Source organism: Bubalus kerabau, chromosome 12 (genome assembly GCF_029407905.1).
Source record: "Bubalus kerabau isolate K-KA32 ecotype Philippines breed swamp buffalo chromosome 12, PCC_UOA_SB_1v2, whole genome shotgun sequence".
Lineage (NCBI taxonomy): Eukaryota > Metazoa > Chordata > Mammalia > Artiodactyla > Bovidae > Bubalus > Bubalus kerabau.
The window spans coordinates 51,106,430-51,124,973 of NC_073635.1; the positions used below are offsets into that span (position 1 = coordinate 51,106,430).

An 18,544-nucleotide genomic window follows, 5' to 3' on the forward strand; every position below is an offset into this window, starting at 1 on the left:
GCCTTGTCTTGGAAGAATCCCTGGGCTAGTTATGACTGCTTTGCCAACCTTATTTGATTAAGTCAGGTGTTGAAATCCCGGATTTCATCAATTGTTAGCAGCATATTTTTTCTCATTTGACTCCTCAGAAATCATACTGCACGTTGCATCAGATGGCTCCTTACAATGGCAGATAGTCAGGCAGCAGGTGTGACTCAGCTGTTTTTGTAGGTGTGTGCATGAACTTGGTTATAGCCGTTCAACACTTCTATTGAATTATGGGTATTGTTGGCTGTGTACATACTATGTACATACATACTATGTTCAAATGCCATGTGAATGTATTTTAAAAGATTATACTGTGATTGGGCATAACAGAAAGCTACCAGGAACGGAACCAGGCAGGAAAGAGAACAGTGGGTTGGTTGTAAACTTATACCAGTAAGGCAAATATGGGTTATTGGAAGAAGGACCAAAATTCCACGTCTTCTTACAAATCAACTGAATTACAATTTCCAAAAATGTGAGTAGACTTAAGTAAATAAAACAAGAAGGTTGGGAACTTCCCTGGTGGTCCTTGCTCCCAATGCCGGAGCCCTGGGTTCGATCTCTTGTCAGGAAACTAGACCCCACACACTGCAACTAAAAAAAGAATTAAAACAAAAACAAAAAAGTTTGCTTATTTCAGTTCAAGGTTGGAGAAGCTGCCAGATCCCTCAGAATACAAGAAAGAACTTGATAAAAATAAGAGCAGTTTTAGGGTCTCAAATACTTTTATTAAGACATCAAACATCAATTTGTCAAAAACTTCCTGATGTGTTTGAATAGGAGCTGCCGAATTTGTAATAGTTGCTGGAAAAAATGAGACTATGAGTTTAGTCATGTAGGAAATAACATTTTTGGAGGTAACAACTACATGTTTTTATTTGGTTATTTGAATTTGGGGCAGCTGTATCAACTGACACCTGGTTACTCCTCTGAATTTGAGTATGAAAATTTGGGGCAGATCTAGCAATTAGGTGTTGTTGTATAAACCCTGCCACCACCACCACCACAAATTCCCAATGTCATATTACAAGCAAATATTTATTTAGCTTACATGTCTTGGGGGTTAGCAATGGGTTGGCCAATGGAGGCTGGGCTCAGCTGAGGTGCTTCTTCTGTGTTCCAAATGTCTATTACTCTCTTCCTGGAACCAGCAGGCTGGCCCAAGCTCATTCTGCTCCAGGTAATGATACAAGTACAAACAGCAAGCAGAAGCTTATTTAGGCCTGGACTTGGAACTGGAATACCATTATTTCTTCTCCATTGACTGTAACAGATCACATGGCTGAACTCAAAGTCAAGAAGTAGCGAGATATACAGTTGATTCTCATTATAAAGCAACCATGAACACTGAGTTAGTAAATGCCGAACCACTGCTCCTCGTGGGAACAGGTTAAGTTCTTGTGAGCCTCTGGTCACATTTTAATCAACCGATCAATACATTTTTATGTATATTTTTGTTTAAAGTCACCACATTTAATCTATATTATTGATTCATTAACACTGATCCCAGGGCTAACAACACTATAACTCATGCCTGAAGGAACTTACCTAATATATGTATTTTCTCTACAAGGCATGTCACAGTCTTCCTGTGTGGGGGAATACAAAACAGCACATGAGCACAATGCTTGGGGCCATTCTCTACAGTCAAATCATCAACAAAAAGCACAAAATTGCAAATATATATATATATATGGCATTAAATAGACTGCATAAAACATACATTTCCAATACAAGACTTCAAACCAGATGGCAGAGTACAGACTTGCTTGACCTCAGCTGGGAAGTCAATATTTTTGCTACTCCAGGCATGTCTGTAAATGACCTTGAAAGTGACATGCATAGCGATTTGGGGGTTACAAATAAATGTAGACAAATAGATAAACCAAAACACAGAATCTATGAATAATGAGAATTGACACTACTCTGCTCCTAGTGGAAAACACTTCAATGTTATATGACAAAGGGTATAGATAAAGGAAGAATTTTAAAATGGGGGCCTTACATATATGTATAACTGAATGACTTTGCTGTACACCAGCACAGAACACAACATTGTAAATCAAGTCTACTTCCATTAAAGAAAACAAAAACAAAACCCCCAAACATGGGGGCCAATAATGCATCATGGGCCCCATCTTAGACTTACTGAATCAAAGTTTGCATTCCATATTCCCCAGGTATTTGTATGCACATTCAAGTTTAAAAAATACTGGCCTTATGGATACATGCATGCATGCCAGAGGCTGGGAGTTAAACCCTACAAACTTCAGAGGCCACTACATGAAGTTTTTATGGGTCCAAAGGCCTAGGGCATAAGAGGACAACCTCTCCAAGGTGAAGGATTGGCTATTGCACCCTGCAATTTCTCTTAACAGGCAAAAATGGAGCACTTGGTGGGTTTCTAGCTTTTGGAGGCAGCAAATGCCTCATTTGGGAATACAGGTGTAACACAGTTACAGGTGATATGGCTGGCTGCCAGTTGGAATAGGTCCCTGAGCAAGACAATGCTCTGGGGCAAGGCCATGCTGGAATGCAAGCTGCCTTCTGTTTGACCCTATGTCTCAGCAGATCCAATGGCACTAGAGAGGTCCATGCTGCTGGGAGTCCTAGGCAAGCCATAAAAGGAGAGTCAGAGTGCAGGACCTCACGATTCTGGAGCAACATCATTCCCCTGACAGCAAGTCATTTGAAAAACAGCCCCTGGCATGCCACTAAGAGCCTGGCTGTGCAACTGAAGTGATGATGCAACTGTGGCTGCTCACCATGAGCTAGGCATCACGGATTTAACAACTCGCAGCTGGGTGGATATAGCAACAGTCTCTCAGATAGATAAGGAGAATGGGGACTCTTGGAAACTCTTGGAAGTTGAAGAATGGTGGCCAGAAGAACATAAGTGGGAGAGCTGGAAGTTCCCCAAGCAAGGCAAACTCAATGTGATAATCTTTTTCCCACTCCCTAACTGCTCATCTTCCTGCTTTCCATCTCTTGGGTGCAGCAGTAATACACCCTATCCCAGGTCAGATCTCTGGTGTCATCAATGACAACCATGGCTCAACAGAAGGATACCCTCTTCCAAGAGAATTTCTTTAATCTGTGTCTGCCCCTCTATCTCCATGGCTACTGCCTTAGTTAAGTCTCTCATCATTTTACTCTGGCAAATTTCCCACCCTGCTTATTTAACTTCTATGCAGAGTACATCATGAGAAACGCTGGGCTGGAGGAAGCACAAGCTGGAATCAAGATTGCCGGGAGAAATATCAATAACCTCAGATATGCAGATGACACCACCCTTATGGCAGAAAGTGAAGAGGAACTCAAAAGCCTCTTGATGAAAGTGAAAGAGGAGAGTGAAAAAGTTGGCTTAAAGCTCAACATTCAGAAAACGAAGATTATGCCATCTGGTCCCATCACTTCATGGGAAATAGATGGGGAAACAGTGGAAATAATGTCAGACTTTATTTTTGGGGGCTCCAAAATCACTGCAGATGGTGACTGCAGCCATGAAATTAAAAGACGCTTACTCCTTGGAAGGAAAGTTATGACCAACCTAGGTAGCATATTCAAAAGCAGAGACATTACTTTGCCAACAAATGTCCGTCTAGTCAAGGCTATGGTTTTTCCAGTGGTCATGTATGGATGTGAGAGTTGGACTGTGAAGAAAGCTGAGCCCTGAAGAATTGATGCTTTTGAACTGTGGTGTTGGAGAAGACTCTTGAGAGTCCTTTGGATTGCAAAGCGATCCAACCAGTCCTTTCTAAAGGAGGTAAGTCCTGGGTGTTCTTTGGAAAGAATGATGCTAAAGCTGAAACTCCAGTACTTTGGCCACCTCATGCGAAGAGTTGACTCATTGGAAAAGACTCTGATGCTGGGAGGGATTGAGGGCAGGAGGAGAAGGGGATGACAGAGGATGAGATGGCTGGATGGCATCACCAACTCGATGGACATGAGTTTGAGTGAACTCCGGGAATTGGTGATGGACAGGGAGGCCTGGTGTGCTGTGATTCATGGGGTTGCAAAGAGTCGGACACAACTGATCGAGTAAACTGAACTGAACTGAACTGAAATTTCCCACATTACTGAAAATAGTGTTTCTGCATATCTGATTATTCCATTCATTCCTCAAATATTTATTCGGCATCTACTGTGTATCAGGCATTGGGTTAGGCTTTGGGGAAAACAATGTGAAGAATTAAAAAAAAAAAAAAAAAGACAGTACTTCAGGCCTTAGGGAACTAACAGCCTGAAAAGAGAGATGAAAATCCTTCTTAAAATCCTTCAGAGGTTCCCCCTTGTTTTCAGGATGAAGCCCTGATGTTTGGACCATCTGAAAGTGAACGTGTTAGTCACTCAGCCCTGTCCCACTCTTTTGTGACCCCATGGACTGTAGCCCGCCAAGCTCCTCTGTCCATGGAATTCTCCAGGCAAGAATACTGGAGTGGGTTGCCATTTCCTTCCCCAGGGATCTTCTAGACCTAGGGATCCAACCCTGGTCTTCTGCATTGCAGGTGGATTCTTTACCATCTAAGCCATCAGGGAAGTCCCTGCCTATCTCTCCAGCATCACTTCTAACCACTGCCCTTCAGTCTTGCAGGCTCTGTAGTCACCGTGCACACTCTCCCTTCTTCAGAGCACCCTCCTCTCTGAATGGCTAACATCTACTTTTTTAAGGGCTCACTCTAGCTGTCCACTTCCTCCAGGAAGCCTTCTGGACAATCCCTTCCCCCTTTAGCTGTCTTTTTCTGTAGTTTCACCCACCTCATGCTAACATTATCACACACGTATCACATGTACTGTGATTCTTCGTTCTTTTGCCCACTTCTTTCACACTATGGTAATCTCAGCTTATTGTATCCAACACTTAGTTACAGCGTCTGATTCATAATAGGTACTTGACATTTTTTGTCAAAAGGAACTGTATAGGTACATACAAATATCCCCCACTCTGTAACAGCAGGCAAGGCCAAGACATCAATTCTGTATCGTGGTAATGGAGCTTCTTGGCATGACTCCTTCACTCTCTGGCTGTGGGGCCTCCTGGTGGGCAGTGCCCGGTTCCTTCCTCGATGAATAAGACTCATCGGCACGCCCCCTAGCGCCTCGGGCTGACTCTGCAGGAATGGGAGGGCGCCCGCAAGCACGCGGTCCTAGACTCGCGCTTCGCGCATGCGTGGCACGCGAGCGGACCCTTGGGTTCGGAAGAGTCCAAGCGTGAGGGGAGCGAGCTGTGGAGCGAGCTAAGATTCTTTTCCCTTCTGCAATAGGAAGCTGGCTCATGTTTTTTAATCTCTCATCGTTTCTTAACTTAAAGTTTAAGCCTTGAATTATGGTCCTATGTGGAGCGAGAGAACCTAGAGTGTCATTAAACTTTTCTTCGTCTTCGGACACCCCTCCCGGAGGGCGCAGGTTGGACAGTGCCAGGTCAGGGCCGCGGGGGCGGAAGCGGCGGCGGCGACGGCGGCGGCTGTCAGAGCTGGAGAGGGGCAGGGCGGAGCGGCCATGGAGGGTCAACGCTGGCTGCCGCTGGAGGCCAATCCCGAGGTGAGCGCGCCTCCAGTGTCGGCCTAAGGCTCCGGGCAGGGGCGGAGGGGACCGGGCTGTTGTAGCTCGTCCCGGGCAGTTTGTCGCTAAATCGTGTTCTCTGTTTCGTTTTCAGGTCACCAACCAGGTGAGTGAGGTGTCTTGACGCTTGGGACCTGGGAGCCCCCACTGGCTGCCTACAGCCCCGCACTCCCTTGGAGTCTGGGATTTAACTTCGTGCGGGTCCCTCTTGCTCAGCTTTAGGCGTGCTTTTTTTTTTTTTTTTTTTTTATGGCCGCCTCCATCCCACCTGGTTCCTGGAAAGATGCTCCCAGCTGTCTCTGGTCCTATTCCCCGTCATCGTTTCCTGGGATTTCGGGGTCAGAGGTTTGAGGGACATTCGCCGTATATTCCTATTTCTCTTCCCTCCTGCTAGTGCCGAATCCATAATTGTCCCACCCCTATACCTTCCAGGTGACTAATTTCCCTACAGTACCTGGCTCTAAGCTTTGTAAACTCGCCCACCCAGTCCTTGTAATTTCCTGTGCCACCTGCGCCGTGAAACCATCTTCCAGTCATCTCCTGCCCCATCAAGTCAACTTCTCTTTCCTACCACACCCCCTTTCTCTTCCAGTTCCTTAAAAGTGGAATTCAATATTTTATGCCATAGGAAAGCTCAGTTCCCACGTCATCCTTTGCCACCTTCAACTCTTTAAATTCGTTTGGGTGTTGGATGGGGAGGGAAGAGTGAACCTCTCCCAGGCACTCGATTAAAAGGACAATAAGTACTACCATGTATAAACTTTTTATTTGCTTAGGTGTATTTTGTCTTATCCTCTTTTTCATTCTCAACAGCAGGTTTACTTTTAACTGCTCTCTTATTTTATCATATGGTACAGTTTTCCACCTCCTTAAGTTTCCTATTCATCACCAAGGAATAATGATTCATTATTTTTGGTACTTTGTTAGTTTTTGGTTTTGAAAGGTTGCAGAAAATTCCTTATATAAAGAAAGCAGATAGAATGCTTTATCTCAGGGTGGTCAACAAACCCTTTATTTTTTAATTCATTTTGCATTTTTTTTATTTTGCATTTTTGAAATGATCATTCGTCCCTCAACTTTTGTTTATTTACTAATCTAGAAATGTACAAAGCTTGGAACACAGCATATATCTTTTGTTATTATTATTAAGGTGGCGTTTCCAATCAGTGTTAATTTTCTTTTGTTTTACCACCTTTGGTGTTTGTTGTTCATCTCCCCCCTACAACATTTTGATGCTTTTGTTAAGAAAATCTTGAGGCCAAAGAAGTTAGTATTTCCAACTTCTGATTTAGTACCATAGGAAAGAAGCATATTTCTTTCAGACCTAATCTCTCCATTTTTCTATAGCTTTAGTGAAAAATCAATTTGCCATGTATCTGGACCCTGTTCTGTTCAATTGATCTATGTGTCTGTTTGCATTATTGTAGTTTTATAGTAAGTCTTGAAAATACATAGTATGAATTCTCAAACTTCACTCCTTTTCAAAATTGTTTAGGCTGTTTTAGCTTCTTTGTCTTTCAATATAAATTTTAGAATCAGCTGAAAAGCTGATGGAAAGATTTGTGTAAATTAAGAAATTTATACAAAAAATTCTGCTGTGATTTTGATGGTGAATGTGTAACTAAATCTGCAGGTACATTTTGGAGAAAATTAACATCTTAACAGTATCGAGTCTTGCATTTCATGAAGATAGTGCATCGCATCATTTGTTTGGGATGCGATCAAAGAAATCTTTGATTTCTTTCAAAAGTAGTCTGTTGTTTTAGCATGTTGGTCTTGCACTTTTTGTTTGTTTATACCTAAGTATTTAATGACTTTTTGACACTACTGTAAATGAAACTTTTAAAATTTTATTTTCTGGTTGTCTGTTGCTGTATAGAGAAATAGAATTTATTTTTGCATATTCACTTTGTAGCCTACTGCTGTGCTAAATTCACTTACTTTAGTGGCTGTTTTTGGTAGATGCTTTGGGATTTTCTAAATAGACAGTCATATTCTCTGTGATTAGACTGTTTTATTTTTCCCTTTTCAGTCTGAATGCCTTTTATTCATTCTTCTTGTTGCACTGTTTAGGACCTTCAGTACAAAATTGAGTAGAATGGAGAGAGAGAGGACACCCTTGTCTTGTTCAGGATCTTAGAGCAAAAGCATTTGATCTTTTGTCTTTAGGTATGTTAGTTGTAGGGGTTTGGTAGATATTTTTTTTATCATGTTAAGGAATTTCCCTTCTGTTCTGAGTTTGCTGAGATTTTTTATCATGGATCAATTTGAATTTTCTCAAATGGCTTTCCTGTGTCTTTTGAGATTGTCGTTTAAGGAAGAAATAATACCAGTCCTACAAAAACATAGAAGGGGGGGGGCCACTTCCCAACTCATTTTGTGGCCAGCATTCCCAGGCAAGCTATAATAAGAAAAACTGCAGACTAATATCCCTCATGAACATGGATGTAGAAATCCTCTACCAAATATTTGCAGAGGGAATGCAGCAATATATAAAAAGGATAGTATATCCTAAGAACTGTTTATTCTGGTATTGTAAAGCTGGCTCACTATTAACTATCAACAGACTTAAAAACAATCATTTTTAGACAATATTGTTACCTTAATAGGATGGAAGCTTTTATAATTGGAAACTTAGATCTTGGTAGACTATGAAACCCATTCACTTATTCACATCAATTAAATAATATTTGGAGGACACCTTTTGGAATACCAGGTATCTGAGCAGGAGCTGGTTATATTTGGTCATGAAAACATTTATGGTTTTCTGCTTTTCCATCCTTTGGGAAGACAGACAATAAACAAGTAATTAAAAAGAAGAAAGAAAACAGCGATTGTTATAGTGCAGTGGAGAAAATTAATGGTACAGTGATGAAGACCATCAGGGAAAACATTTTCCCTGAATGGTGACAGGAGGCCATTCTGAGTGACATAAACAGAGAAGGATATTATTAGTATATGATAGTACAATTTCTGGCATGCTTTGGTGTGATTACGTTTGTTTTAAATTTATTATTTAAAGAAGTAATGCACATTTAGTGGGAGAATGGATAAGTATCTAAAAAGTGATTCGTTTTAACCAAAATTTTTGTAGTTGTTTCTTTATTCTCTTTGTGTTAGTGGCAGAACTGAGAATCTAAAAATGAATAGAAATTGAATTAACTCATAGCCACAGATTAATCCCAACAACCATATCCATCCCCACCTTTGCTTATTTCCTCAGTTTAATGGAACCCTAGCCTTTTACTTACCTTGGTTTCACTCTGTTACCATTTGGTGGTTGCATTGTACTCAGTGTCAGCAAATACTGTTTAATGTTGACTAGTTTGTATAAGAATGATTAACACATGTCAACTATATGAAGATCATTATTAACTGTTGCACATTAATTGGTAACCACATGTCTTGGTAGGTGTGGTAAGTAGTAATTTCTTTTATTGCTTACTGTGCTGTCAATCTCTTCTCAGCATATTTTGTCTTACTCTAGGTAGAACTTACCTAGAATAAAATCAGTTCGATGACAGAAAGAAAATCATTTAAAAAACTTAAGCTCTATTCTGTTTATATATGCATTTACAGAACTGATAGCTTGAGGCCAGTGTAAAGTTACAAGTAATTAAACATCAGGAATTATAACATTTTTTACAAAGACAATTCTGTGCTATGGGCAATCATAGCATTTATTTTTATGATCACACTAGATTTTTATCTTGATTATGTTTTGTGATTTGAGTATTACATGGCCACAGTTTATAATTTTGAATATTGTTGTGTTTTAGACCCATTGATTTCTGATAGGACAATTTCCTAGAAATATTCCTAATTGTGGATTTTATTGAAGAGGCCAAAAGTGAAAGAAAGTGAAAGTCATTCAGTTGTGTCTGACTCTTCGCAACCCCCTGGATTATACAGTCCATGGAATTCTCCAGGCCAGAATACTGGAGTGAGTAGCCTTCCCCTTCTCCAGGGGATCTTCCAAACCCAGGGATCGAACCCAGGTTTCCTGCATTGCAGGCAGATTGTTTACCAGCTGAACCCCCAGGGAAGCCCAAGAAGAGGCTGAAGGAAAAGAAATTTACTTTACGATTGTATTTAGTTGAGTTGCTTAGTGTTGGAAAGAGAATTACAAGTCATGTGCTGGATAGTTGCTGTGAACGTGCAAACATTTGTTAGTTGGGGTTTCCCTTCTTGGGAAAAACATACTTGTTACCCTGTCTTCCTCTAGCTACTGTCTCCTTTCTGTTTCCCTTCTTTGTAAAATTTCCACAAAAAAATTGTCCACAGATGCTCTTGCTGCTTTTATCTGCATATTTTTCCTGTATTCACTCCTATCCTCACCATTTCACAATAACTACTTTTCTCAAGTTTACTAATCACCACTTTGTCAGATCCAGCATTCACTTTTCTCTCACCACTTGCTCGATCTCTCAGCAACACTTGGTAGAGTACCCACTCCATTGGCTTCTGTGATAATTCTGCTTGCCTCCTATTTCTCTGACTGCTTCCTAGATTTGCCATTGCTGGATCATCTCCCTTCCAATTCCTCAGAGCCTTGTCTAGATTGCTAATCTTTTCTGTTGTAGAGCATTAATATCATCAGCTGTCACATGTTTGATCCCGTGTTCCTCCAAGTCCTGACTTCTGTACAGAATTGGAAACTAATATATTCAGCCACCACTTTGATATCTCCATTTAGATATAGGTATCGGAAGGAATGATGCTAAAGCTGAAACTCCAGTACTTTGGCCACCTCATGCAAAGAGTTGACTCATTGGAAAAGACTCTGATGCTGGGAGGGATTGGGGGCAGGAGGAAAAGGGGACGACAGAGAATGAGATGGCTGGATGTCATCACTGACTTGATGGACGTGAGTTTGAGTGAACTCCAAGAGATGGTGATGGACAGGGAGGCCTAGCGTGCTGCGATTTATGGGGTCGCAAAGAGTCGGACATGACTGAGCAACTGAACTGAACTGAACTGATCTCAAACTTAACATGGCTAAAAAAGAAATCTGGATTTACATCCTCTCATCTCTCCTCCAAATCTGCTTCCCCAGTCTTTTCAGGGTAGTGCCATTTATCCAATGCTCAAGTCAATGTCATCAATTGTTCTTCACCGCTATACTAATTTAGAGAGGCCATTCATGTATTGATTTTAATTTCTTTGGTTTGAATCTCTGCTCTGAGATCATGGGGAGTTATCTAACCTCTTTGTACCTCAGTTTCTTAGATTCTCATGGGTGCTAAATTGCTTCAGTCATGTCCAGTTCTTTGTAACCCTATGGACTATAGCCTGCCAGGCTCCTCTGTGCATGGAGTTCTCCAGGCAAGAATACTGGAGTGGGTTGCCATGCCCTCCTCCAGGGGATCTTCCCAAACCAGAGATCGAACCCAGGTCTCCAGCATTGCAGGTGGATTCTTTACAATCTGAGCCACCAGGGAAGCCCAAGAATACTGGGGTGGGTAGTCTATCTCTTCTCCAGGGGAACTTCCTGACCTGGGGATGGAACCTGGGTCTCTCCTGCACTGGCAGGTAGATGTTTCACCACTGGCGCCACCTGGGAAGCCCTAGTTTCTCAGCACCTCTCCCAATCTTGCAAAATTGTGAGGATTAAATGAATTTTTCTTTTTTCCTAATCTTTCAGATCCAATGATCTGCAATTCTGGTAGACTTTTTTCAGAATCTATCCCAAATCTGCCTATTCTGTTCATTTCTGCTGCTGCATCCCAAGCTACTGTGAACCTTAGTCTGAACAATGCAATATCTTACTAACTAGTTTCTCTGCTTCTCCATATGCCACCCTAAAATCTGTTCCCAGTGTTTACCCAAGGAGATTTTATAAAAATGCAAGTCACAACTTCTGTTTCCCTACCTAAAACACTCAAAACACAAAACAGCCTTCCACTGCTTGTCCTTAGAATACATTCAGGCTGCTTTCTCTGACTTGAGGGGGAGGTATTATCTGCCTGTCTCCCACTTTTGCTGGGCTGCAGCCTTTGAGTGCTGAGCCTGTTACTGCTTCAGTCTTTGTATAGCTCATCCTTTGCTTGAATCATTACGATCTTAGTTATTTCATGGCTGATTCTTTCTTGTTGTTTGTATGTTAAAGTTACCTCCTCAATAAGTCTTTCCTGATTATTCAGGTTATGTCCCTTCCTCCTCCCACCATCCACCCTGAGTCTCCACTGATGTCATCTCTTGTTTTATTTTCTTCATAATACTTAATCACTTTGTGAAATTATCTTGTTTTTGTGTCTGCTTGTTTATTGTATGTATGTTTATATGTATGTATGTATGTATGTATGTTTATAGCATGTAAGTTCTGTGAGAGAACGGACATGTCTGAAGAACTGAGAGTGGTGTGTGGCCCATAGAGGGCTCTCAACAAATAGTTATTGGGTGCAAGAATGACTAAATCTTATATAGCTGCTTTTGTGCTCCAGAAAATCCTTCTTAAGATTACCTTTAATGTGGTCATGAATCTTTTGCTTGAATATTTCAGTGACAGTATTCTATCTCTTAAAGTGGTTTAGTCTTTTTTTATTATAATGAGAATAATGTATAATACATAATTAGAATAATTATATTTATATTTCTTTATATTGAAACAAAATCTGCTCTTCTGTAACTTCCTCCAATTGTCTGTCATCCTCCCATTGAAATCATGCAGAGTAAATCTAATTGCTCCTTTGTGATATTACTGAAAACATTTGGGGAAAAGGATTATAATAATTTAAGTCTTCTCAGAACATGCCCAGATTCTCCAGCGGTGATGTCTTCCAAAAACTTATTTTTCCTGGTCACCTTTCCTTGAGCCTGCTTCTGTTAGTCGTCATCCTTCATAAAATAGGCTTCTCAGAGCTGATTCATATTTCACTCTGCATAGTCTGTGTTGAAATAGTGGATTACTGCATTATCCTGAGTAATCCCGCTTTTAAAGCAGATCAGCATTGCATCATTATTTTGACAGTTGTGTAGTCACTCCATATTGAGCCTGCAGTGACGTAAACTTAAACTCCTCTTTTTTCAAGTCCCTACATAAAATGTTTTTACTATTTCCCCATTCTGTACTTAAATAATTTTGTTATTCTTTGTTTATTGAATACCTATTAAAATTCATTTTACTCATTTCCAGACTTTAGGAACCATTGTTTTCTCATTTAACTCTTGGTTATTTTCCTAGTCCTAGTAACATCCAGTAGTTACTACTAGTATGTTTTTACTAGTGGTGATATCACACAATTACTGGATAAGTATAATTTCTGTCATAACCCAAAGGATTAGTAAATTAGTAGTGAGGCAGAATATATTGCTGTCCTGAACTGCCCATTAGAGATCAGAGCTTTAGAACAGATTTTAAAAGAAGGTAGATTTCATTTTTCTCTCTTTTTTACATATATGTAATCAGAGTTTTTGCTAACCCGACTGTCACCTAAAGAATAAGGAGGAATTCATTAAAAATGACAAGGAGAGGCTAACAGTTTTTCCGATATAGAGAAGTCCAGTTCACGTGCAAAAACAAGGTAAGCGCGATGGTTGTCAACCCTTTGAGAACTGGAGGAGAGTTCATTGTGGCTGTGGTTAGAGAACCAAGTACAAAAAGATACTTCAAGGCGTGAGAGACAGGTAAATAAGTACCAGAGCGTCCAGAGCTGTGTGTGGCAGTCCTGGCAACATGACCTTGCAAAGGCACAGAATCTCCCAGGCTCAGTTTTCTTGTTGGTGAAAGGATGTAATAAAACCTCTTTTGCCAGTTGTGGTAAAAGTGAAGTGTACTAAAGCTCCTAGCATAGTTTCTGTTACAGGATACTCTCTAAAAATGTTGACACATAATTTAAAGAACTCTGCATCTAGTGGAAATACTCTCTTTGGCCCAAAGACTAAAAAGAATGAGTTAACTAAGATCTTTTGGGGGCACATAATCTATTTTATTAATAATTTTTCTTGATAAGCCAAACATTAGTGGCATTATGAAGATTTAGTGAGCTAGTCAGTCAGAATTTTTAGTTATTTTATTATCCAGTGTTTAAACAAGCAGAAGACTAATGTTAGCAGTTATAAATCCCTTTATTATACTCGATACAAACAGGATTTTTTCTATTAATAATTGTGTACAGAGGTCTGTGCAAGTGCCTGTAGCTCGTGGAATACTTTGTGAGTAGTCTGAAGAGAGTTTTTTGGAGTAGTTTTACTACTGGTATTTTGTTTTCTCTCAGTTTTGTAAATTTAAAGAAGATACATGTGTATCAGTTCTGTAGATTTTATCTTAGAAACTATATCCAACTATTGGAAAAATGACATTTTTTGAAAATACTGGAAAATAAAAAGTTGCGTTCATCTTATTCATCTTTTTAATCTCATACCACAGACACTCAAGTTATATTTATGGAACCAGCAACAAATTTGTTGAATGTGTCCACACTAGTTGCTGTTAATATTTACTAATTTAGAGAATTTCTTTTTAATCTTTCTCTGTTTTTGATTATCACGCTGCAGGTAGGTTTTTTTTTTTTTTCTTTTGATAATAAAAGTAGAATACCTCTGTTATTTAAAAAGTGAGAGGTTAAAGTTGAAAGCCTTTTTCCTCACTTTTTTTCCACTGCCCAGAGGTAGTTACTGTAAACAGCTGCTTTTATTCTTTTCGTTGGGCTTCCCTGGTGGCTCAGACGTTAAAGAATCTGCCTGCAATGTGGGAGACCTGGGTTCCATCCCTGGGTTGGGACGATCCCCTGGAGGAGGGCATGGCAACCCACTCCAGTATTCTTGGGTTGGCTACAGCCCATGGGGTTGCAAAGAGTCGGACACGACTGAGCGACTAAGGACAGCACAGCATTCTTTCTGTGCTTGTGATGACTTCCTGGGCGAGTCTGACTCATAACAATATCTGCAACAAAGGTTGCATTGATGTACTTCATGTATATTAATTAAATTGAACTTCTTTTTATCAATCTTATTTGATTAACTCTGAGTAAAAAGTTAAGGAGAAGTATGATTCCAGTTAAATTTTAATCATTTTAATATATTTAATTTAATCATTAATGTGTCCTCAGTCTAGTACTTAGCATTCTCACTACAACCTGCCGCCTTTGGAGCTTGGTAATATTTATACTGTTTAGCTTTGGCTGGCATGGAGTAAGTTTACAACTTCAAGGTAATTTGCCAGTTTTGTCCAGGTTTTTTTTCCACTAAAATATGTTTAACTGTTACTTTCTGTTTACAGCACAGATGTGAAAATTTACTGTCTTACATGTACATTTTGTTTTATAACTTTATAGCAATATGACTTGGGGTTACATAAAATTAACCAATAAATTTAAATTATCTTATGAGGGTTTATGATACTTTTCCTTGACAGTGTGCCTTTTAGAGCTGTCAGTTCTGTGCAGGCAGTATTTGGTATCTGGAGTGTGTGGCGCTGATAAAATAAATGCCTGGTTTCAGATTAGAAGCCAAATGTATCTTTCCTACCTCTTTAACTTGGCACAAATGAAACCAAATATATATTAAATATTCATTATTAACACAGCTTAACAGACATATGCAGACATACAAATGACTAGATTAAAATAGAGATACAGTTTTCAACAAATTCAACAAATTTGTTGCTGGTTCCATAAATATAACTTGAGTGTCTGTGGTATGAATTAAAAGATGAATTAGACATAGTTCCTTCTCTGGGCTCTGCAGTCAATTTTAGTCCTTTTTTGGTTTCTAGATAGAATGGAATATTGAGGAGAGCAAAGACTAAGAATTTCAGAGACAGTGGAGAAGGGAGAGGAAGTAGTTTGAAATACTTTGTTTAAAGTCTGGAATCATGAATAAGAATCAGATGAAGAATTGGTATTAGCTAGAGGAGTCTGTTGATTTCTCTGGCCCCAGACTGTTGCAGAGCATGTTAATGAATCCATGGATGTTTGAGCACATTCTGCCAAGAGAAGTTTTTAAATTCAGTATGTTTCTTATTAAACATATCAAGGACATTATTTTTGACCAACCATATTATCATTAATGTGGCTAGTGTTTCTAATTAGTGTTTCTTCTACAAGCCAAGAGATGGAGGGATGTGGACAGTGGTCATCCTTTCATCAGGAAAGTCATTTCTTGGAGAACCTAACTGTGAGATGACTAACACTGTTCATGTAATAGGGTATGGCTTCCATTGGTTTTGCACAGTCTCATTATCATCTCAGTACCTGTGATTGTTCTTCAAGGAGAAATACCCAAGGCACTTTTTTATTTTTAAATCTCACATAATGTTAAACCAGTAGATACTATAATGTATTCTTGAGGTAAGGTATAATGATGCATTTTTAATACATTTCTTGTTTCCTCTGCTCCTTTATTTCTGTCATGTAAAATTTATTTTGTGATGGTGCACTTTTTAAAATCACCAATTTCATTCCATACAGACATGAGTTTATTGTGAAATTGACATCGTTCTCATTATTATGTTCTTTTTCTTCTCTCTGCAGTAGATTAGGGTCTGATATTTTATTTCCCTGTGAATTCTCCAAGAGTCGAGAAACCACTCCTCTTTTGTTACAGTTGTTTTATCAAATGTAAGCGAGACAGTGAAGTTGAGTAGGTGTCATTGTGTACTGGGAGTCAGAGAGCCAGTAGGTGACTTTAAATCAAGCACTTTCTGGTATTCACACAATTCACTTGGACTTTTTTGGCTTTATATACTCTTTTGCTCATTGATAAAACTTATGATATCAATCTAACATTTGTCTTTAAACTTCAGGCATCATTTTTTATAATTAGGATAAACTATGCTGATTTACTACTAAAATAAGTCTTTATATACTAGAACTTAGATGCATTTCCTTAAAAATCAAATGTTGAGAATGAGTTTTAAGATATCAGCCAAGCCACCTTGTATATGTTTGGTGAAGTCCTGGCTGTTCAATCCCAAAGTAATGGATTTTGGGGGTGGGGGCAAGGAGTTTTGCTTAATATGTTATAAATTTTAAATGTTTGTTAAGTGAATGAATAAATTGCTCTCTTCTCACATAATTCATGAAGAACCTGCTTTACTTTATTCTAATTGAACATCAGTAATATTTGTACCTTCCATTCCCTTTTGTGTATCAGATACATAGTATATACACATTGGTTATTTCCCTGTTTTTAAAATAACTTTCCCTATTTTTTTCCTCTTTTCCCAGTTTCTCAAACAATTAGGTCTGCATCCTAACTGGCAGTTTGTTGATGTATATGGAATGGATCCTGAACTCCTTAGCATGGTACCAAGACCAGTGTGCGCAGTGTTACTTCTCTTCCCTATTACAGAAAAGGTAATTGTTAAGTAAGAGAGTTTGTGGGAAATGCAGAGTTCTTTTTCAGTGTTGAGTTAAACCTGTGCTCTTCTTTAAGAACAAATAACTCTATTCTTGCATAAAATGAGGAAATCTAGGAGTGGGAACATCTTAAAAATCTAATTTTATTAAAGAGATGTATTTAGATTTTGATTTGTAGATTGACAGAGAAGCCCTGGGTTAGTCTTTTAAACTTGGATAGTTTTCTTTTTTTTTTTAAATATGGTTAATATGCCTCACCTGTTTTGATGTGACATTTAATCACATTTTGATGTATATACTTTAGAAATGGATAATCTTAAATCTGTCATAGAAAATATATGAATACAGAATATCTATTCAAATTAGTGAAAATTTGTATATAAAATATGTAGATTTTTTAAACACACACACATATATAAACAAATCTTTGTTTTAAGGAAGTAAGTATAACTAATGACATGGGTTACATTATTTTCAGAAAAAAACTTGATTTGGGTGGAAATCTTTAAGCTTAAAATACAGTTTAATCGGCAGATTTAGAATGTGTTGGGGATTCTAAATAGCTATTCTTAGATCTCTGTATCCAAATTCAGATCTCTCTATTTCAGCCTTTCTTCTAGAATGATGATCATGTAGATGTTGGTATTATGGAGCCAGAAATTTTAAGCTCATTTTAAAATGACTTTGAGACTATAGCCTTCTGATTTTTCTTTTTAAACTTCGAGATAATAGGATGAGCTCAGCATTGTAAAAAATGAAGTAAATGCTTGGGAAGATGTGAGAGAAATGAGTAAGTATTTATACTTACTTATATAAGTAGAGAATATAGTGGCATCTGCCACTTTTTGGTCTCTCTTACAATTTGGTAGATCCCTCTTTCAGCTCATAATAAGTGACATAATAAAGTCACAGAGGATATCTATGGATATTTTAGGAGCTATAAAGTGTTTTAATTTAGAAACTGATTATGTAGTTGTGAATGGCTTCAGCATACTAATAGAAAAGGAACTGTCATGGATACCTCATTATGCTTTAAATAAAGTCAGTTACAGTGTTTTAAATATGCTTCATTGTAGTGCTTACCAGCCAATGAATCACAGGTGAAAAAGCTATAAATTCATTTCTCTCTCATATTAATATTTTTGTTGTCTCTCGACTCTGTGTTTTCACTGTAGTCTGCCATAATTGCTTTTCCTTTTCTCCTATACCTGCTCTGTGTCATTTGAGGATTTTTTTCTAAACATTAAATATTAAGAAGTTATCAGATCTCATTTTGCTTTGTCACCAAGGAGAACTGATATTAGACAACAACAATAACAGACTAAACTGAAGGAATGTATAAACATTTCAGCACAAGACCTTACTATATTGAACCTTTCAGATTTTATCAGTTGGGCTATATGCCTCAATGGTTCAGAATTTATTCGGAAAATATTATTTTAAAATTTGATTTAGAAGCACATTCACAGAAATTATTTTTTAAGGCATAGGTGCATTTGTTGTTAAGAGCAGTTCCTTAATTATGGTTTTTTGTTTTTTTTTAATTATGGGTTTTTAATAGACATCATTTATTTCTGTTATTGTAGGGGTCAGCAGACTTTTTCTGGGAAGGGTCAGCTAGTAAATATTTTTAACTTTGCAGGCCTAATAATCTC

At 38.6% G+C, this 18,544-nt stretch overlaps 1 protein-coding gene across 3 annotated transcripts in view; it reads left to right on the forward strand.

Moving 5' to 3' along the window:
* The first annotated feature begins 5,229 nt into the window (after window positions 1–5,229).
* UCHL3 (ubiquitin C-terminal hydrolase L3) overlaps window positions 5,230–18,544 on the forward strand; it is a 48,804-nt gene continuing 35,489 nt past the window's right edge. Inside the window, exons 1-2 of one of the 3 annotated variants that reach the window (XM_055542667.1) lie at window positions 5,230–5,568; window positions 16,758–16,886. In XM_055542667.1, coding sequence (XP_055398642.1) covers window positions 5,527–5,568; window positions 16,758–16,886 — 171 coding nt within the window. In that variant the 5' untranslated portion in view covers window positions 5,230–5,526. The other 2 variants (XM_055542668.1, XM_055542669.1) reach the window with 2 other exon arrangements.